Genomic DNA, 22,789 nt, shown 5'->3' with positions numbered 1-22,789 from the left:
ATATTATTATAGGTGTGAACATATGGATGTTGTGAGCTCGGAGTTTTTTCGGAGATTGTTTTTGTGACTTGACATTAGTTTTGCTGTGCTGTTCCAACGTTGAAGTCCATTGTCTGTTTATATTATTGCCTGTTTAAACCCTTGAGAATGGAAACTTGCCTTTTCCTGTGGATATGTGATCAGGCTGTGCAGGATTACCTGGAGATGCGCACACTCTCGTCTAAGCTGTTTAGACTTGGTGTGAATCCCGACCCAGCTACAAACTCTCATCCCGGTGTTTCATGGGTAGGGTGATTCATCAGTTTGTGCCAGCCTTTGGATGGACGTTAAACTGGGTGTCTTGTCTGCCAGCATTCATTGGTGGACATTAAAGAGCCCACTGTGTCCTTCACAAAGTAGGCGAGCTATCGCTGGCACCCTGAAAAAATTACAAATTCCCTAACTACTGCTGGGAAGGCAATGGCAAACCGTCCACCATAACCCTTGCCAAGAAACTGTTTCAGTAGCACCGATGCTTTTTGCAGTATGTTACATCAGATTCAGAATATATGGAAAACCTGTGAGGACTTTCAAATTCATATGTTTGCTCTTTGTTGATGACTCCACAATCTGCCGTGATGTCCCTCATCCTTTTGACAGACCAGCAGCAGCCTCTTCTCTCTCCTCAGACCTTGACAAAATCACAAACTGGTCAAACACTTGTAATATGTCTTTTAATCCTGTGAAGTCCCATCCTCTCTCTCGCCCTCTCCCTCTCACCCTCGCCATCTCGCCCTCGCCCTCTCTCCTCACTCTCTCACTCTCTCCCTCTCGCATCCTCTCTCGCATCCTCTCTCATCCTCTCGTACCCTCTCGCACCCTCTCTCGCATCCTCTCTCGCATCCTCTCTCGCACCCTCTCGCATCCTCTCTCGCATCCTCTCTCGCATCCTCTCTCGCATCCTCTCTCGCATCCTCTCTCGCATCCTCTCGCATCCTCTCGCATCCTCTCGCCCTCTCCCTCTCGTCCCCTCTCCCTCTCGTCCCCTCTCCCTCTCGTCCCCTCTCCCTCTCACCTTCCCTCACCCTCTCACCTTCCCTCACCCTCTCACCTTCCCTCTCCCTCTCACCTTCCCTCTCCTTCTCACCTTCCCTCTCCCTCTCACCTTCCCTCTCCCTCTCACCTTCCCTCTCCCTCTCACCTTCCCTCTCCCTCTCACCTTCCCCCTCCCTCTCACCTTCCCCCTCCCTCTCACCTTCCCCCTCCCTCTCACCTTCCCCCTCCTCCTCACCTTCCCCCTCCTCCTCAGCTTCCCCCTCCCTCTCACCTTCTCTCTCCCCCTCTCTCTCCCGAATGGACTATGCAGCAAACTCGCCCATCTACTTTCTCAACAACCGTCTCGGGGTCTCACTCTCAGCCATGATCTCTCTTGGGCATACCACATTTCAAAGTTGGCCTCCAAAGCCAGATACCTACTGGGCATCCTCTGTCATGCAAAGTCCTTCCTTGGCACACCTGAGCTCCTATCCACCTACAAGGCTTTCATCCGCAGCTTGATGGGGTACTGCTCTCCCATCTGGGTTGGCTCCCTTGCTGCACATCTTGCTTCAGCTTGATGCTGTGGAAACCAAGGCCCTCAAGATCATTAGAATCTCTCGTATTGAAACTTTGGGCCTATCACTTCGCCATTGCCGACAGGTCGCAAGTCTTTCTGTCTTCTTCCACCTCATTTTTCCATCCGGGTCTTCAAGACAGATGTTCATCCAAAGCCATGATCTTTTCTACACCTCCACCTCTCCCAAAACTTTGCGTATGTATCCATCTTGTCTGCCCCTTGCATTCTCCCCTAACCCTCATCGTTACCTGCATCCCTGGTTGTCTGTCTCTGTCTACCTTCTCTGTCCACCCTGCTATTGGCACTTCCCCTTTCTTCTGCTGTTCCCTTTGTTATGTTGTGTCCTCATCTGTTGTTTCCTTGGTCTTCCATTAGCCTAGCCCCAGACCATGTATTAATTGAAAAGAAAATCCCAACTCTATACTATAGCACCTCATTTGGGTTGCACAAGCAGAAAACGATGACGATCTTCTGGCCACTGATGAAAGATGCATTAAATGGAGACTTAAGTCATGAAGAAGAGGGTGACGTTGAAAGTACATCTTCCCCAACTGAAGCACGAGGTATGCAGATGTTCGGATAAAAGTGATGATCATATATTGAAGAGTTGCTTCTGGTGCACATAAACTGGCTGTGTCACTGGATGAAGCTGCTGCGGCTAAACATTTGGATTGTGGATGGCCATTGGCCCATACTCGGAGTGATTGCTTCAGGGTCAGAGATTGATTTAGTTATTGCTTTCTATATTGCAATGTGCTGTCTCTACAGCATCAATATGGTGGGTACGGATCCAATACCTCCCAGGAATTTATTGCAGAAGGTAACAGGTCTCTGATAACGTGCTTAGTACCCTCTTCTGCTTGAGGCATAAACACCTTGTGTACCATTATGTGTGAATACTGTGAAGAGAACCATTCACAAATTGAATTTTGATCTTTTGTAGGATCAGGAGTGGATCCAGAGGGTGGTTGAGGGGGTTGCGAACTCCAACCTTTTTATTGAAGGATACCCAATGGATACCCAAAGGGTACATTTGGGTTCACAACAGCTTATGCCATGTGACCATGATGTACACCACTCCCACTCAATACAAACGTGTCCAATTGGCTGAGAAATATTGCAACCTTGACAAATCTTAACCAGGTGGTGGTACAACCACCCCAAGCACCCCACCCCAAGCACAAATTATGGATGCACCCCCGTGGATGTATATTTAGAGGGACTGAACTGAATATGTTGAAAAGTCCAATGATCAAGTGATGTGGTCTGATCACTAATGTCTCAATGTCTGTTCCAGGAGGTGTCTGGAATGCCAGCTATATGCCGCCCCATCGAGGAGGGAGGCCAGGGTTTTGATTACAAACTCGCAATGGCAATTTCGGACAAGTGGATTCAGGTAGAAGTTTTGGGGCTTGGTGGAGAGGTGCTTGGTTGGTTACCTGTTGATTATTAATTTGCGTTGTATTAATTGCAGGTATTAAAAGAGAAAAAGGATGAAGACTGGGACATCGGAAACATTGTACACACGTTGATTAACAGGAGGCATGGAGAGAATTGCATCGCATATGCGGAGAGTCATGATCAGGTTAGGATGAGGACACTAAGTCATAGTGGTAGTACGTTTTGGAAAAAGGAAAGTTCAAATGGGCATCGGGAGTGGGGTGTGCATCGAACAGTAATTTGTACTCTATATTTATTGAAAACTATTTTAGAGTGTAATCGTCGAGGTTATGTCTGTTACCAAAAGTAATTATTATTAATTTTTTTTTACTGTGGTTTTTTTTTTTCCAGGCATTGGTCGGTGACAAGTCTCTGGCATTTTGGCTCATGGATGCTTCCATGTACTGGGACATGTCTGTGACCAATGAAGTATCTGTCACCGTAGCACGCGGAATCGCCCTGCACAAGCTTATTCGGCTCATCACTCATGCAATGGGTGGAGAGGCCTACCTCAACTTCATCGGCACGTCACTTGACCCAGCTTTGGGACTTATCCACCCACCACACTTCATTATTGCAATGACAGACCTTCCTATCTCTTGGCAAACTGTGTATTTGTATGCAAGCGTTTTCCATGTACAATCGAACATCAATCGCTCATGAAAACTTATTGCTGACCAATTGTCGTAAAATGAAAACGTTTTGACAACAATTTGAAAAACGTTGTAATTATGTATTCTGGAGTATAATAGACAGCACTGAGTGATTCGTTTTCAAAAAGACTTGCAGAAGGTGTCAAAAAGCAAGAGTTAGACTTTCCACCTGAGATCAAGATTGCTATCAAAGTTTGTGTATACAGGTACTTGATAATAAGTGTTTTATTTTGATTCTATCGTGCGTGCGTACATACTCGCCACCTACCTTCAAAACGTTTTTACCTCCACCACCATAGGTGGACAGAGGTTGTATTTTCACCTTGTCTGTTTGTCTGTGAGCTTGATATCTCCAAAAAGTTATGGATGGATTCGGACGAAACTTGGTGGGCAGATTGTGTGTGTGCCAAGGACTAATTGATTAGATTTTGGTGAAGATCCAAAACGTAAACTGTTTATCCTGGTGGATGAGGTATGATATATATATGATATATATATATATATAAAATATGTAATTTGAGCGAGTAAGCTAGAGCAGGCCCGGTCTCGGGCGACATATTAACCGCTTCACAGCCGGCTTCCTCAGACCAATAGATAGTTTTTATGGTTGTTCATGCATTGCATGTGGGACAAGGATATGATTAAATAAAAGTGCATTCTGATGTGATTTTCAAGCAAATTCAGACAATGGGGTGTGTGTGCGTGCGTGCGCACGCACGCACGCTGTATGCATATCCAACAGGTATGCCGGGTTAGGTGAGCTTTCCTTTCGTGTTGGACATTGAAAAGCTATGGAGTTATTGGCTTCATAGTGGCTACCTTTTGCCTCTGAGCCAGTGGCAGCACTGCTTGACCCCACATCCTAATATACACTTTATGGTGGCCTCAAAACGGAAGTCAAGGCCAACTTGTGGTAGCTTAAAACCTTGCGCAGATTCTGAAGTAGCTACACCCAAAAGCTATCGCATGCATGAGAAATTGTGGTTGAAGGGTGGGAAAATGGTTCAGCATGTGTAGGTACAATATTTGAGCAGAAGTTGTAATGATAGAGACAGTGATGTGGTGGTGGTGGAAAGTGAACTTGGTACATGGTATACTGATGAATAAAGCCAACTTTATTCATCAGTCCCACCAATCTGCCTGCTGTGAGCAACAAACATGTGCTGATACTCAACCATGACTCATGTTGAAGGCTTACAACCTTGCAAGAAGGCAGAGGAAACATTTGGTCCTTGTGTGGAAAAATTCTAAGATGAATGTTGACTTTTGATGCTAGTTTGGTGATATGATCTGCCCAAGATCGGTTATAGCTGATGATGACGCCGACAGACTCTAGATAACTGGAGAAATAAATTGGCATATTTATCAGCCAGTCCTTGTGGAGGGACAACGTGAGCCTGCGTGTTTCTTGCATGAAGACGTTCCAAGTAGATGAGCAGTTGCTACTTTCTCTGGGCAATCAGTCTAGAGGGGTGTGTTGTAGCTTGCTTGGTACATGGTTCCGAACCTATCCTCGACCTGCAAAGTGATGTAATGGATACGACAAAGATTAATCAAAAACTTAAGAAACTTTAATGATATTTTGTTTATCAATTTAACTCGATGTTATGACAGTAATGGCCTTTAAACTGACTTTGTGAAAAGCCCTCTGTGATCTGTCTGCGCTTCTTACTGCAGGAAATGAATTTGGGCACCCAGAGTGGCTGGATTTTCCACGTGTTGGAAACGACGAGAGTTTTCATTATGCGAGAAGGCAAATGCACCTTGCTGATGATGGTGGTCTTCGGTACCAGCACCTCCAGAATTTTGACATATCCATGAACCACCTTGAGGAGAGGTTCGGCTGGCTTATGTCTCCACCGGTATGTAATAGGGGACCCAGGTGGTTCATTGGGGAGAGCTTGAGGACTCTTTTAGTGGTTTGAGGTGGATGTTTGTGAGATGTCAGCACAACATCTTGAAAATGAGTGTTTTGGATGATGAATATCTGTGGGTAAAGCTATCTCGATGCTCTAAGTTAGTTAGTTTTTTTTGTTGTTGTTTTTTTATTTATTAATACTTACGTTTATGGGGTTAGGTGATGACATACCATCGTGGAGATAGAACGGTGTCGGGTAGCATGGATCGTGTGCGAGTAGGAAGCCAATCTATATGTATTTAAGTAGGAAAATTGTGAGCTTAAGATCGTTTACGTGTCTTCACACGGTGGGGTGGAGTTTGTGGTAACTAGGTAGGGTTAAGATTAGTTCTCCCGGTTTGCGCTTGGGTCCTGTGATTTTTTTTTTTTCCCCCTATGTTCTTACAATTATAACAAGCTGGCCATAAAAATGAGTGCATAACTCATAAAACAACTTTTGAGGCTATTAAACAACAACAACTGACATAACTGCCGACAGAAGCCTGAACATTCCCGAGCAGACGAAACCCCGCCAACAAGGAATTGATAGACAATTAACCCCCCCCCCCATCCCCCACGAATCGTGTAAGGAAAAAGGCCATGCCCCGAAGTTCGTCATTGGTCGAGCACGACCATGGGGCGGTTGAGTGGAACTCGGCGATTGGTTGGTGTGACATCCGAGCAAGAAGGTTTGAGCAGAAGAGGAAGAATGTCTCTCTTGCGCTGGCTCATCATACTGGGGCAGACGTTTTTGTCTCCAGCTCTCGGCTGCGACTGGCTCGTGTGCGCTTTTTGGGGAAGACTGTTCGGAGCTCAGAGAACCTTCTCATCGTTGGAGCCAGGGGTGTTGTGATTACGATATTAGATTTACCTCACCATTCATTTTCATTCCGTGCTTTACTTTCATAAAATCATTATTGTGCATTTTATTTGCTGTGTCGTGTTTCTTTGTGGGTTTCGGATAAAACCCCGTGAGCTCCGTGCAGGTAAGCACCTCGCCCCCTTCAGTCACGCCATTAAAAAAAAGCGCCATAAAAAAGTACCAGCAATTTTCGGCTTGATTCGGATCGATCGGAGTAAGACCGATCGGCTATCCGTCATCCTGCAGTGTTAATCGCTGGTGACACGACATTACCTTTCACCTCGACTTCCGCTTCCGGTCCGGTATGAAGAGGACGCAGGCGTCACATGCTCGCCGCTTCTTCGACCGGGCCACTGTCAGTTGCTTGCTTTTTTTTGGTGGTCGTGCGGATTTTTTGGCCATTGAGTCTGCCCTCTGCATAGCCCCGGCTCTGCTCCCTGCTTCGCCTGCCCGGCTCCTTCGCCTGCTCGCTGTTTCCTCGGGCACGCTCTCATGGGTTGTGACCATCGCAGTGGTTTGGTGGCGGTTTCCCGCCGTGATCTTGATTTGTTGCGGCGGCGGTCGATTGCCGCTGCATTTGCCGCTTTGCCGTGATCAACCTTGGCCTCGTGATCGTTTCTTTGCTCCTGCCTGCCCACTGCTTGGTCCCGGCTCTGCTCCTGGCTTCACCTACCTGGCTCCTTCGTTTCCTCAGGCCCGCTCCCGTGGGTTGGGACCATTGTTTCACCTCCTCAACCTTGGCCCCGTCTCGTCTCTCCGCTCCTGCCTGGCATGGCTCTGCGGTACTCCGCCGCAAGGCTCCTTCTGCTCAATACCCGCTCCACCCCATCATGCATCTCTGCCATCAAATCAAATGGACTCCTCCGACGACCCAGGTACATTCACCGTGGCTCCGGTCGTACGTTTGTATATTTGCAATCAGGTCACTCCATCCCCGTCCTCTGGTCGGCTCAGCGCACCTGGTCACAGCAACGCACACAATCGCACCTCCTGCCTACGAACCCTGGCTAAATCACCTGAATTCATCCCTGCTGTTCAAAACGACATCAAGCTCACCCTGTTCAACGCCCGGTCCCTCAACAACAAATGCCTCATCCTGAACGAATACATCCTGGATAACAAACTGGACTTTCTGTCTCACCGAAACCTGGCAACAACCTCTGGACTACTACACACTCAACCTCACCACACCCAATGGATATTCCTACGTCAATACACCACGCTCGGAGGGCCGAGGTGGTGGAATTGCCGTTATCCACCGTCAAGACATCAGGACCAGCCTCATCCCCATCGAGGATCCTCATCATTTGAACACCTGGCTTTTAAACTCTCTGGTCGCACGCAGTCAGTCATGGCTGTCGTCTACCGCCCTCCCAAACCACACCCATCATTCCTATCTGACTTCTCCTACTTTCTGACCCAGCTATGTTCCCTCTCCCCCTCAATCCTCCTCCTTGGTGATTTCAATATCCACATGGACTCCACTGACTCCACAATAACCACTGACTTCACTGATTTACTCACCTGCTTTAACCTCACTCAACATGTCAACTTTCCTACCCATATCCGTGGTCACATTTTGGACCTTGTCTGCTCCACTGGATTAATTTTGCACAATCTCTCTGGCTCCGACCTCACCCTCCCTGACCACTTAGCTATCACTATGACCATCAACATCCCCACCCCAACACCAAGACATTATCGCACTATCAACTTCCGTAAGCTAAATGCTCTTTCACCTACCTCATTCTCATCCACCCTCTCTGAAAAAATGTCCACTTCTCCCTTCGTTGACCTCCACACCCCTTCCGACCTCACTGACTACTACAACCACACTCTCCTCCTGCCTTGACCAGCTTGCGCCTGTAAAAACCAAAACAGTTTCTTTCACCCATTCTGCTCCCTGGTTTACCCCTGAACTCCGCCTGATGAAAACTCGTGCTCGCCAACTTGAAAGACTCCGCAATAAAACAGGTCTCACAGTTCACTCCCAAGCCTACAAGGACCACCTACAACACTACAAAGATGCCCTCTCCCGCGCCCGCTCCGCCTACTACTCTCAAATTATCCACTCTGGCTCCGTAAACCCAAAAGCACTCTTCTCGACAATAAACAAACTCCTCCGCCCCCTGAACACCACCACCCAGTCATTCACAGTAGACAACTGCATCTCCTTCCTCTCTTTCTTCCAACGCAAAAGTGACAACATCTACAACAGCTTGACCACCGCCGCACCCGCTCCCCCTCCAACCACCCTTGTCCTGCCATCCCCTGTCTTGGTTCTCCCCAATCTCCCCTACTGACCTCTCTGAACTCCTCATAGGAATGAAAACTGCCACCTGCACTCTGGACCCCATCCCCTCCAGCTTTGTCAAGGCCTCCCTCCCTGCTCTCTCTCCACTTATCATTGCAAAATAAACTCCTCCCTGTCTACAGGCATCGTCCCACCTTCCCTCAAAATTGCTGCTGTTACCCCCATTCTAAAAAAACCTGGTCTAAACCCTGACACCCTAAACAACTTCAGACCCATCTCCAACCTACCCTTTCTGTCAAAAGTTTTGGAACGCGCTGTAGCCACTCAACTCAAACATCACCTCTCTGCCAATAACCTATATGAAACATTCCAATCCGGATTCCGCTCCAACCACAGTACTGAAACTGCTCTCCTCAAAATCACCAACGACCTTCTCCTCTCCTCTGACGCTGGCAACCTCAACATTCTCGTCCTCAACCTCAGCGCTGCCTTTGACACCATCGATCACACCATCCTCCTCACACGACTTGAATCCACCTTTAACGTTACCGGCACTGCCCTCTCTTGGATTAAATCATACCTCTCTGACAGACGCCAGTTCATCTCCATCAATAACTGCAAATCCCCCACTGCTCCCCTCCCCCAAGGTTCAGTTCTTGGCCCCCTCCTCTTCATCCTTTACCTGTCCCCCCTCGGTCACTTAATCCGCCGTCATGGTCTCCAATTCCACTGCTTCGCCGATGACATCCAGCTTTTCATCTCCACCAAGTCCGTCTCCACCAACACCCACTCTATCCTGACAAACTGCATCACTGAAATAAAATCCTGGCTTCAAATCAACTTCCTCAAGCTTAACTGTGATAAATCTGAAATAATCATCATTGGCCCAAAAACGCTCACAAAATCCACCCATAACTTTGCCCTCAACATCGACGGTATCCCAGTATCCACCTCCCTTCACATCCGGAATCTTGGCGTCATCTTTGACCAAACCCTCTCCTTCGACAAATACACTAAACAGATCACAAAGTCAGCCTTCTTTCACCTGAAAAACATTGCCCGTCTCCACTCATCCCTCTCCTCCACGGCTGCAGAAACCCTCATCCACGCCTTCATCACCTCCCGTCTGGACTACTGCAATAGCCTCCTCTATGGTTCACCCTCAAAAATCACCAATAAACTCCAATACATTCAGAACTCCGCTGCCCGTCTACTCGCCCATTCCCGGACCCGTGACCACATCACCCCCGTCCTTTACAAGCTTCACTGGCTCCCCATCCCCCAGAGAATCCAGTACAAAATCCTCCTCTTGATATACAAAGCCCTCCATAACCTGGCCCCATCCTACCTGGCTGACCTCCTCTCCAGACACACTCCCACCCGCAACCTCCACTCTGCTGGTACCAACCTCCTGACCCCCCCCCCCCCCCCCATCCGGACCAAATTCAGATCCTGGGGGGACAGGGCCTTCTCCATCGCTGCTCCCACCCTCTGGAACTCACTACCTCACACCATCAGAGACTCCTCCTCACTCACCACATTCAAAACATCACTAAAGACCCACCTGTTCAACACTGCATTCAACATTGAACCCACAGCATTTAACCCCTGACTATCACTTCTCCTTCTCCCTCCTTTTGCTTTAAATATTTCCCTATTGATTCTTGTCTTTTTGCAATTGTTGTTTTCATGCATTGTTATGCATTATGTTTTGCACTCTGTCAAAGCGCCTTTGGGCTTCTTGAAAAGCGCTATACAAAATAAATGAATTATTATTATTATTATTATTACTTTCTAAGTTTGGATAACGGTCCCTTTTTGGAGTGACATTGTTTCATTGTTATTGTCACCATGAGTGAACATTGGTTATTACATTCCATCAGGCATATGTGAGCTGCAAACATCAAGGAGACAAGGTGATCGCATTTGAGCGTGCTGGAATTCTGTTTGCCTTCAACTTCCATCCAAACAACAGCTACACTAACTACCGTCTTGGCATTCACCTGCCAGGAATGTATCCTTATAATGTTGCAATAAGTAACTTGTTCCGGTTTATTTTTTTTACCTCCGCCACCGAAGGTAGGCAGAGGTTATGTATTTACCCCTGTTTGTTCTGTCTGTTTGTGAGTAGTATCTCTCAAAAAGTTGTGGACGGATTAGGCCAAAGCCTGTTGGACAGTTTGGGTATCTGACAAAGACAAATTGATTAGATTTGGGCTCCGGTCCGGATTCAGATCCGGCCTATCAGTGGGATTCAAAATGTAAACTGTTCACCCTGGCTGGTATGTGCTCTACTGAGTGAGTTTTGTACTGAATGAGTTGAGATGGCCTTGTACATATTGGATAGAATGAAGGTGGAATGTTTGGCCACCACTCCTTTCCACACACGACATGTATAGGGCCCTTGAGCAGGTATACCTTGAGAACTCATTAAGAATACCAATTGTTGGTTCAAACAGGTTACGATATTGTCACTACATTATACTACTACCATAGCAGCCCAAACTAAGTTCTCCCCCCTCCTCTCTCCCTCCCCCTCCCCGTCCACCTCCCAAATCTTTCAAGAACTGCCTGGTCAGGTTTGACATTCGAGTGAAGGTAATGGGAATTTTGAATTCGGACTAGATGCTGGTGATGACTCACCTCCTCTTTGCGAAAGACCCCGTGGAATCTTTACCGATCAGCTTGTACCTTCTCAACGTATTTGCATTGTGTGTAAATTGCCTCAATGTTTGGCTAATGAGATTGACAAAGGTTTGAAAAGTGCTTATCAGTTTTTCACTTTCCCTGCAATGAGGGAAGTGGGTATGGCTGAAGGTAACATATTTTTAACATTGTTTACCATGATGACAAAACAACAAACAGATACCACCTGGTGCTTGACTCGGACTCTGAGATTCATGGAGGGTTGTCCCGTCTCGATCACAGCATTGAGTACTTCACAGAAGAAATGGCCTCTGGTGGAAGGAAACACTCTCTCTTGGTAGCGGTCGCACTCATTTTGCTCCACGTTTCACTCAACCTTTTGTTTTACATGAAGACACCCTTCTCGTTTCTAACCTCGACCTCCTGCCATTTATACAGGTGTACCTTCCAAGCCGCGTTGCCATTGTGCTGGCACGCAAACAAGACTAGGTCAGCAAGAACGTGGGCATTAGGGCGATTGTGTCGTGCTGAAAACTGGAACAAGAAAGAACTTGTGCAGCTGCCTTTATCCTACTTGCTTAGTTTCCTGATTGGAGAAGCAATTTCATCAATAAATGTGGATCGTGCTAAATGTGCACAGTTACTTATCGGTGACTAGTGGATGTTTTTCCTCTGTTCTTTTTGTTTGTGAATTATGCTAAATGTGCACAGTTACTTATCGGTGACTAGTGGATGTTTTTCCTTTGTTCTTTTTGTTTGTGAATCGTGCTAAATGTGCACAGTTACTTATCGGTGACTAGTGGATGTTTTTCCTTTGTTCTTTTTGTTTTTAAGGGTACAAATGGCTGTTATGCTTGGGATACACCATGCGTATGATGGTCAAAATGACCTCGTTTTGCTGTTTTGTATCGTACAAATTTCATTGATCAGTGTTGACAATAACATTTAAACAGAAAAAGCCGTTTGTTTGTCATTCCATTGGCTCCCATGGCCGTACAGTATGCTACTGTAGTCTGATATCTCTGCCATTTACCTCCCACCTGTTTACTTTCTTCTTACCTTCAGCATGTTAGACTCGAGTGGTCATCTAGCCACTGGTCATTTAATTATTTTAACTTCATTGTACCCTGTCAAGAAGTAGTCCTTTTTTTTTTTCTTTTTCTTTTTTACAATTAATGATGCTTCTTGTCCAAAAGTACTACACCTAATTGTACAAGGGAAATTGAAGATGATGTGCCAAGCTTAGCGAAATCTGTGGATTTGAGTGCTTTAAAAAAAATACAAACTTGCTTCAAAATTGGTGAGGTACATGTAGAATGTTTGTTTATTTTATCCCCCCATGACAAGATGATACTTGCTAACCAAGACTGTATGGGGGAGATTTTTTTTTTTTTTTTTTTTGTATACAAGATCGAGGCTCGTGAAAGAGCTAACATTAATCACACAAAAAGTCAAACCGACAAACCGACACATAAAACACAAAATAAGGGGAGTGGTAGACAAGATGGGGAGATAGGGGGAAGGACACAAACAACATTTGAGAGCAGGGACATCGAGAGAACTGTGGGAGGGAGAGGGCTTGGGGGGAGGTGGGAGAGGTATAAAACATATGGACACTGCAAGGACTTCCAGGAAAGAAGTTGGAATGGAAAAACTTATATGGAAATGGATAAAATGGAAAAACTTAGAAGAGAACAGGAAAGGTTAGGGTTGTGAGGGAAGGGGAAAAGCAGTGATTGGAGGAAAGAAAACGTACCTATGTGTGTTTATCGTAAAAAAAAATAAAAAACTGACATTTTTACCTCCGCCACCAAAGGTGGATGGAGGTTACATTTTCACCCCTGTCTGTCTGTTTGTGAACACGATATCTCAAAAAGTTGTGGACGGATTTGGACGAAATCTGGCAGAGAGGTCGTGTTTGTGACAAGGACGAAATGATTAGATTGTGGTGAAGATCCGGATTCGGATCCGGCTAGTATAATTTTTTTGAGTGATTCTTCACCATTAAGAGATGGGGCTGAAACCAACATATGGCAGGATATCTCAAAATGTTATGGACCGGTTTGGACGAAACTTTATGGACAGGTTGTGGGTGTGACAAGGTATAATCGATTCAATTTTGGTGAAGATTCGGATCCGGCTCGTATAATTTTTTTAAGTGATTCTTCACCATTGGGAGATAGGGCCAAAAATGATACAAAGCAGGATATCCCAAAGTTGAGGACAGAAGATTGTGATTAAATGTGATCCTGTATTGTCATTCTCTGGTCTACTCAGATACAAAACGTAAACTGTTCACCTGGAGGAAGTATGCTCTCTACTGTGCCGTTCTCGTTGAATATGTAATTAATCAGTTCATTTTTATATGTATTAGAATGCAAGACCCGTTTCTTCACTAACGGAAATATCAATCTTTGCTGCGATGACTAATCTGAGGCAAGAACAAAAAAGGATTCTTGGGAGATCTTGCCCTCTGTGCTGGGATAACCAGCATCACAAGTTGGTGTTTACAGTTTCAACACGTTTGCCCATGTACTTACTTGTACACACAAACCGAGCTATATTTAATTTTGTTTTATTTTGCATCACAAACCTTCCTGGGAGTTCTTTAAATCCACTGTAGTTGGATTTATTAAAATCTGTGAATCCGTTCTTAAGTTATAACACGACAGACACGGCTCTTTTATTAATATAGATATACAATTTTGGGGAAAAAACTTTGATGCTTTTAAACATGGATGGTGGAAAAATTAATACCACCATCCATGTTTAAAATTATTTTTAAAATTAATTATAAAATTGATTATTTATTAAAATGGATGGTGGAAAAAATAAAAATTATAGGTATATATCTAGGATTAGATATAATCCAAGTCAAATTGTCTCAAACATAAGTGAAATAACCATCCATGAAAGGCTGTTTTACATTCATCATTAGACCAAAGCAATTTGGCACACCGAACACGTACAGCATGGTAAGCGTATCCAACTTGGAAAAAAATGCTCACCTGGTCAAACAGAGAAGAATGATATTGGTGTACGTGCATTGACACACTGTGTAACCTGGACAAGACAAACAGTGAAGATAGCAAATTATTGGGATAAACAATGCTAGGGTGTCCTACAGTTAAGGACTTATTAGCAAATTGGTCTGCAAACGTCAACAACCTAATGATGTCAGACAGGCCCCCATCTGAATGACCCGGTGTGACCTCTAAGAGAAGATGAAGTTCTGATCAGGCTTGTCAAGATGTATTCCTTTTTGCACAAGCACAATGAATGGTGGAGTCATGGCCAAAAATATTTTCACCCTTGCACTTTTTTCAAATAACTCACAATTTCTCAAATAAGTTGAAATTGACAAAAGTAATTGGTCTCCACAATTCTTTATTTCGCTGTTAATATTACAGAACCTTTGTTTTTGAATCGCAACTTAATATATCCTTTTAAATCAGAAAATAAAAAGAAATGGTATTGACAAAATTATTGACACGACTTAATATTTGGTAGCACATCCTTTGGACAAAATAACTGCAGTCAAGCACTTCCTATAGCCATGAATGAGCTTCCTACACCTCTCTACTGGCAGTTTGACCCCCTCTTCTTGTGGAAACTACTCCAGTTCTCCCAGATTTGAAGGGTGCCTTCTCCCAACTGCTGTTTTTAGATCTTGCCACAGGTGTTCAATGAGATTTAGAACTGGACTCATTGCTGGCCACTTCAGAACAGTCCAGCATTTTGTCTTGAACCATTCCTGGGTGCTTTTTGAAGTGTTTGGGATCATTGTCCTGCTGCAAGACCCATGACCTTGGACGGAGACCCAGCTTTCTGACAATGGGTTGAACATTGCGCTCCAAAATGCCTTGGTAATCTCCTGATTTCATGATTCCATGCACACATTCAAGGCACCCGGTGCCAGAGGCAGCACAGCATCCCCAAAACATCACTGAACCTCCTCCATGTTTGACTGTCGGGAAGGTGTTATTTTCTTTGAAGGCTTCATTTTGTTTTTGTAAACATAGAGATGATGTGCTTTAACAAAAAGCTCTAATTTGGTCTCAGCTGTCTACAGGACATTCTCCCAGAAGGATTTTGGCTTGTTCAGGTGTGTTTTTGGCAAACCAGTCAGGATTTCTCAGCAATGGGGTCTTCCTAGGTCTCCTACCATAGAACGTCCTTTCATTGAGTTGGTGATGGATGGGCGAGTTGAAACTGTCGTGCTTTGTGTCTGAAGCTCAGCTTGAATCTGTTTGGCAGTTGATCGAGGTGCTTTCTCCACCATTTGAACAATCCTTTGCTGCAATCTTCGATCAAGTTCACTCTTGCGACCACGTCCAGGGAGGTTGGCTACAGTGCCATGGGCCTTAAACTTCCTGATAATATTGCGTACGGTGGACACAGGAACATCAAGTTCTCTGGAGATGGACTTGTAGCCTTGAGATTGTCCATGCTTGGCTACAATCTTGTATCTGACCTCAGACAATTCTCTGGTTTTCTTTCTTTTCTCCATGCTCATTATGGTACACACAGTGACACAAAACAGCAGAATGACTCCTTTTCTCTATTCAAACTGGTTGAACGAATTATTTTTATGTTGCAGGCACCTGCAACTCACCACAGGTGAGTTCAATTACAAAGTAAAGGAGAATCACCTGCTTGAAATCTAATTATTTCTCACAACTTCTAAAAGGTGCCAATAATATTGTCCGGGCCATTTTAGGATTTGTGTGTGGAATAAGCTAAGATTTAGCAATTTTTTTCAGCTGTTTTTGTTTTGTTCCACTGAAAACCAAAGAAATATAAATGTGGATAGCAAAATATTTTTAAAGTCAACACTTTTCTGGAAGAAATGGTGCATTATTTGAGAAAAGTGCAAGGGTGCCAATATGTTTGGCCACGACTATCTCTCTCTGGAATTGTCAATGAGAGTTGGTCCAGAACCCGGATTCATGTCACAGGTGACAAAGCTCGCAGACTGATAAGATGCCCTCTTCTCATCCCAAAACACAAAGCAGTCTGTTTGGCATGATGTTGGGCAGATAAACACTGGAATCTCGACTCCTGGAGGAATATCCATTGGAATTATGACAGTCTTTCTCTCTCAAGCGATTGATGGAAGAACTCTGGTTTGGCAGAAACCTAACATACTCTACACCCAAGAACATTGTTGAGTCCATTCCGTTTGGTGGCGGATCCATTATGATTGTAAACTTGCCCTTGTCACCCATTAATTTTCTCGGATATTGATTGCTGTGATCTTGGAAAACAGCCCATATGTCATACCTTTTTTCATGTATGTATAATTGTACTTCGGCGACCTCTTCTTCACCCCGACACTGCACACTCTCTCATGCTACGCCCACTTCTACACATAATACCTTTTTTTATGCCTCTGTTGACGAAGTCACTGGAGGCATGTTTTCAGGTTGTCCGTCCGTCCATCCGTGATAAGTTTTCATTACCGCGATAACTTGAGAATGGCTGAAGGGATCTCGGTCAAACTTGGTGCAGGTATGTATAATGAGGTAAAGATGAACTGATTAGATTTTGGGATCACGAGGTCAGAGGTCATGTTAGGTAAAAATCCTGTTACCGCGATAACTTGTGAACCCGTGATGGGATTCTGACCAAATTTGGTACACTTATGTAGAATGATGTAAAGATTAATTGATTAGATTTTGGGGTCAAAGGCCAAAGTCTGTAATATGTCTATAACGAGAACGGCTGAAGGGATCTAATTCAACCTTGGTACAGATATGTATAATGGTTTTAAAGATAAACTGATTAGATTTTTGGGGCAAAGGTCAAAGTCCATAATAATAGGTCTACACCTTGAGAATGGCTGAAGTGATCTTATTCAAACTCGGTACAGGTATGTATAATGATGTAAAGATTTACTGATTAGATTTTGGGGTCCCAAGGTCAGAGGTCATGTCAGGTAAAAATATAATAACTTGTGAGCAGCTGAAGGGATTTAAATTAAAACTTAGTACAGGTATGTATAATGATGTAAGCATGAACTAATTACATTTTGAGGTCATAGGTCATGCTAGGTAAAAAATGTGATAATTTGAGAAGAGCTGAATGGATTTAAATAAAACTTGGTAAAAGTATTACAATTATGTAATAATGTGAGCAGAGGCATATCGGTCGACGTCGAAGTGTCGTTCTAGTTTTCACTGATCTACACATAATACAAAGTGAGAACGTTTTTCGAAATTTTTTACAAATTTGTTGAAAATGAAATACAGAAAGATCTAATTTACTTTATTCAGCCCCCCCGAGTCTATACTTCATAGAAGTGGGTTCTTGGCTGACGTGCAGCAGTATCTCATCACCTGCTGTCGCGACATTGGGTCTGAGAAAGGTCACAGACGAATGCAGAATCATTCACGGCGACGACGTGAGATCATCCATCTCACGAACTATCCCTCCGAAGAACTATCGTTCTATGTCGATGATGGGCTCACCTCTCTGTCAGATTCGCTCATGGCAATCAGCCTCATCGAACGCACGAGGAACGCTTTCGCTACAAAGAAGCTACACTTCCACAAGATTGCCTCTAAGAGCAAAGAGTAAATGGACACTTCCAAACTAGATGGTATTCATAGAATATTTACCCTGCGCAGTCAACTTGTTGCGAGCCAACTCTTCTGTTTTTGAACGTTTATTACTTGCAAAATCGAAGATTTTTCAAGTGTATTGGTCGGTTCCGTTTGTGGTTCTGTCTGTTTGTCTGTCTGTCTGTCACTGGCCTACAGGTCACAATTCTAAACCGATCGTTACGAAACTTCACCAAGTTGTATAAGTCGTCCCAATTGAGAAGCCTATTGATTTTCAGGTCAAAGGTCATCTGGAGGTCAAATTTCTAAAATCGCCATTTTAAATCCGATTGACTTGAAAATTGAATAGCATTTGTATATCAAGTCACTAAATTGAGAAACATACTATTTTTGAGGTCAAACGGTCAACTTAAGGTCAAATTTTAAAAATCACTTTTCATCGAAAAAGCCGTCAATTCTGAACCGATTGACTTGAAAATTAAACAGCATTTGCATATCGAGTCACTAAATTGGGAAAGATACTATTTTTAGGTCAAAAGGTCATAGGTCAACTCAAGGTCAAACTTCCAAAATCACTTATCTGAAAACCCATCAATTTTCATCTGATTGACTGGAAAATTGAACAGCATTTGCACATTGAGTCACTAAATAGGGAAACCAACTATTGTTGAGGTCAAAAGGTCAAAGGTCAACTCAAGGTCAACCTTCCAAAATCATTTTTCATCTGAAAAATCGTCACTTTTCTTCCTATTGACCCGAGCTTTGATCAAGATTGTCAATTTTAATCTTGATGAAATGGACAATTTGCTGTATCAATTGAATTTTTTTTCTTGGGGAGGGGGGAGGGGGGGCGGATTTTGCACGTATCGTGCTCTGCATGACGTCATCTTGTTTTTTTATTTGATCCAATATGGCTGCCAGACCACGTGAGCGATGACATCATAAATTTATATTCTCTAATATAATTGTTGCATAGATCATGCCCAATACATTTCAAACTGATCAGACTAAGCGTTGTCCCTGTCGAATTATGACGTCATAATTATGGCACCAATGACGTCATCGTTAACATCATCATTAATCACATCACATCATTAATATAACGTCATTAATACATCATCATCATACATCATCTTAAATTGATTGTGACATCATCATTAACATATCTTATTCCCCAAGGGGAGTACTTGACAATGAGCCATGTTTCAATTTTTTCCATGGAGCGGTTTCGGAGATAAAGGTGCAACTTTTTTCGATTTTTTCCAAGATGGCGTCTGTACCACGTGACCTATGACGTTATAATTGTCATTTTAAAAATTCTACAGGAAGAGCCGCACATATTCTGAAAATTTTGTGTCCATCAGACTAACAGTTGCAGAGGAATTTTTGTTTGATTCATACTGATCAGATCAAGCGTTGTACTTGTCGAATTGTAACGTCATAATTAAGGCACCGATGACATCACCATCAACATATCTTATTCCCCATGGTGAGTACTTGACAATGAGCCATGTTTCAATTTTTTCCATTGAGCGGTTTGGGAGATATCGTGTAACGTTTTTCCAAGATGGCATCCATACCACGTGACCTATGACGTCATAATTATGAATAAAAAATTCTACAGGCGGGGGCGCTTCTTTGGTAAAGTTTTGTGTCAATCGGACCAACGGTTGCCGAGAAAATGAATTTTTAAAATGCAGACGTACAGCACACGCACGGCGTACGGCACGGCACATACGCAACTGAATGCTTAACCCCGCTTTTTGCTTCGCGAGTGCAGGGTAATGAGGTGAGAGCAAAATAACTGAAGAGCCTGGACCTGAACCATGAAAAGCTGCCTACACAGATCCTTGCGGGTATACTTTTTCCTCAAGCAGGCCATCTTCCCCTTCTGAGTGAGTCTTCAGGACAAAGCTTTCTTATGGTGGGGAGTTCTGTTGGTTGAAAGCTCAATTTGACCCAATAGGACTTGCAGCTCCTGTCATCACTGAAGGAAAAGTTTTACTCGGTGAACTGACGGCTGGACACTCCCAAAATCAGGCCTCCAAGATGGACGCGCTGGTACAACTGACTACACCATCTCGAGAACATACATGTACAACGAAGTTATCAGCCATTAAACTTCAGCCCAGTCAAGCAAAGGGAGGTCCATGTCTTCTCTGATGCCAGTAACCTCACTAATGAGTCAAAACCCTTCATGTACATAACAAATCGAGTTCACAAGATGCACAATGTGTATAGTCCAGTCAGTGGCGCCATGTCCCCACAGATGAGAACCATGCTGACTTTGTTTCATGCTCAATACCAGGCAGCCAGGTCGGAAGAACCTTCTGCTTCACAGGGCCAGAGTTTCTTCAGCAGCCAGACCCCTCTGATGCAGATTGTTGAGAATTCAACATAAAGTGATGATGTGGACCATGACATGTGGTGCATGTTTACCTTGTAGACAAGGACGGTCTGCTTCAGAAGAACCATCGTTCGTGATTAAAAAAAATACATGTCGTGTAAAGCACGATACTTGTGAAATCCAAATATATACAATAGTTGCCATGGAAACAGCAATTTCGAAAATTTGACAAAAATATACACACTAGTTGCCATGGAAACAGCAATTTGGTATTTCGAAAATTTGACCAAATATATACAATAGTTGCCATGGAAACAGAAATTTGGTATATCGAAAATTTGACCAAATATATACAATAGTTGCCATGGAAACAGCAATTTGGTATATCGAAAATTTGACCAAATATATACAATAGTTGCCATGGAAACAGCAATTTAGTATTTCGAAAATTTGACCAAATATATACAATAGTTGCCATGGAAACAGCAATTTGTTATTTCAAAAATTTGACCAAAGAAACACAATAGTTGCCATGGAAACAGCAATTTCGTATATCGAAAATTTGACCAAATATATACAATAGTTGCCATGGAAACAGCAATTTGGTATATCGAAAATTTGACCAAATATATACAATAGTTGCCATGGAAACAGCAATTTGGTATATCGAAAATTTGACCAAATATATACAATAGTTGCCATGGAAACAGCAATTTGTTATTTCGAAAATTTGACCAAATATATACAATAGTTGCCATGGAAACAGCAATTTGGTATTTCGAAAATTTGACCAAATACATACAATAGTTGCCATGGAAACAGCGATGTGGTATTTCGGAAATTTCACCAAATATATACAATAGTTGCCATGGAAACAGCAATTTGGTATTTAGAAAATTTGACCAAATATATACAATAGTTGCCATGGAAACCAATTTGGTATTTTGAAAATTTGACCAAATATATACAATAGTTGCCATGGAAACAGCAATTTGGTATTTCAAAAATTTGACCAAAGAAACACAATAGTTGCCATGGAAACAACAATTTGGTATATCGAAAATTTGACCAAATATATACAATAGTTGCCATGGAAACAGCAATTTGGTATATCGAAAATTTGACCAAATATATACAATAGTTGCCATGGAAACCAATTTGGTATTTTGAAAATTTGACCAAATATATACAATAGTTGCCATGGAAACAGCGATTTGGTATTTCGAAAATTTGACCAAATATATACAATAGTTGCCATGGAAACCAATTTGGTATTTTGAAAATTTGACCAAATATATACAATAGTTGCCATGGAAACAGCAATTTGGTATTTCGAAAATTTGACCAAATATATACAATAGTTGCCATGGAACCAGCAATTTGGTATATCGAAAATTTGACCAAATATATACAATAGTTGCCATGGAAACAGCAATTTGGTATATCGAAAATTTGACCAAATATATACAATAGTTGCCATGGAAACAGCAATTTATTATTTCGAAAATTTGACCAAATATATACAATAGTTGCCATGGAAACAGCAATTTGGTATATCGAAAATTTGACCAAATATATATGCAATAGTTGCCATGGAAACAGCAATTTGTTATTTCGAAAATTTGACCTATCAAGTGTTTTCCATGATGGAATGTTGTGCATAACAAATTTGGTTGATACATTTTCTAATTGCCACCTGATAGGTATTTTACTTGTTTTGGATGGCATTGACCTTGACCTTCGACTAATTTTAACCAGATTTTACACACATATTACACACCGTTCTCAGGCTGCGCTTCACTTCCGTTGAACTTGGGGACGACTAAGAAGAAGACCTTTGTTGGGCGAAAGCTTGTCAAATCAAAGATCGACGTCCTGAAGCTACGTCCGCGTCTGATTTAATCTCCCGATTTTATTTATATATATATATATATATATATACATATATATATATATATACATATATATATATATATATATATATATATATATAGATATAGATATAGATATATATATATATATATATATATATATATATACACAAAGAATTAAGTTAAGCACCCCCCCCGTTTTTTTACAACCTCGCACATTACAAGTTTGTTGTCGTCAAAACAGTGTAATATACCCATGTTATTGCTATATTTTCTGGAGAAGTGATATTATGGTCACATAAAAACATAACAATCATGCCGTTTTCAATATTTTATTCTGAATAATTTAAGGTGAAATTTTTTGGGAATTTTAGGCATATTTTCACCTCAATTTAAGTATGGAGCTATAGGTCCATCACGGACAGTGTGGATGACGTTTATGTTTTCTAACGTACAGTCATTGTTCTGAGAAGACCTCTAGCGATCTTTGCGTCAATAACGTGTGTAGGACCCACGTGATCGGATCACTGACTCAACCCTACGTCTCATAGACCCTGTAAGCCGTCGTATGCGTTGCTGTGGCAGGTTGTTCCATTCCCGATGTAATGCACGTTCGGGACATGTTGGGACGACAAATTGCGAAGATGGTCCCTCCAATAGCC

The 22,789-nt window shown here is 42.9% G+C and overlaps 2 protein-coding genes across 2 annotated transcripts in view; both read left to right on the top strand.

The window, feature by feature from the left end:
* LOC137433057 (1,4-alpha-glucan-branching enzyme) overlaps positions 1-12,646 on the top strand; it is a 66,296-nt gene extending 53,650 nt beyond the window's left edge. Inside the window, exons 11-17 of the mRNA XM_068125488.2 lie at positions 2,892-2,990; positions 3,069-3,179; positions 3,386-3,557; positions 5,365-5,549; positions 10,584-10,714; positions 11,566-11,683; positions 11,785-12,646. Of these exons, the coding sequence (XP_067981589.1) occupies positions 2,892-2,990; positions 3,069-3,179; positions 3,386-3,557; positions 5,365-5,549; positions 10,584-10,714; positions 11,566-11,683; positions 11,785-11,835 (867 nt within the window). The 3' untranslated portion in view covers positions 11,836-12,646. The remainder of the gene's footprint in view (positions 1-2,891; positions 2,991-3,068; positions 3,180-3,385; positions 3,558-5,364; positions 5,550-10,583; positions 10,715-11,565; positions 11,684-11,784) is intronic.
* LOC144890870 (uncharacterized) overlaps positions 1-22,789 on the top strand; it is a 946,020-nt gene that overhangs the window by 534,016 nt on the left and 389,215 nt on the right. The window lies entirely within an intron of this gene.

Source organism: Myxine glutinosa, chromosome 1, assembly GCF_964187855.1.
Source record: "Myxine glutinosa chromosome 1, kmMyxGlut1.1, whole genome shotgun sequence".
NCBI lineage: Eukaryota > Metazoa > Chordata > Myxini > Myxiniformes > Myxinidae > Myxine > Myxine glutinosa.
The sequence above is the reverse complement of the archived record's forward strand: the minus strand, read 5'-3'. Positions and strand labels throughout refer to the sequence as shown.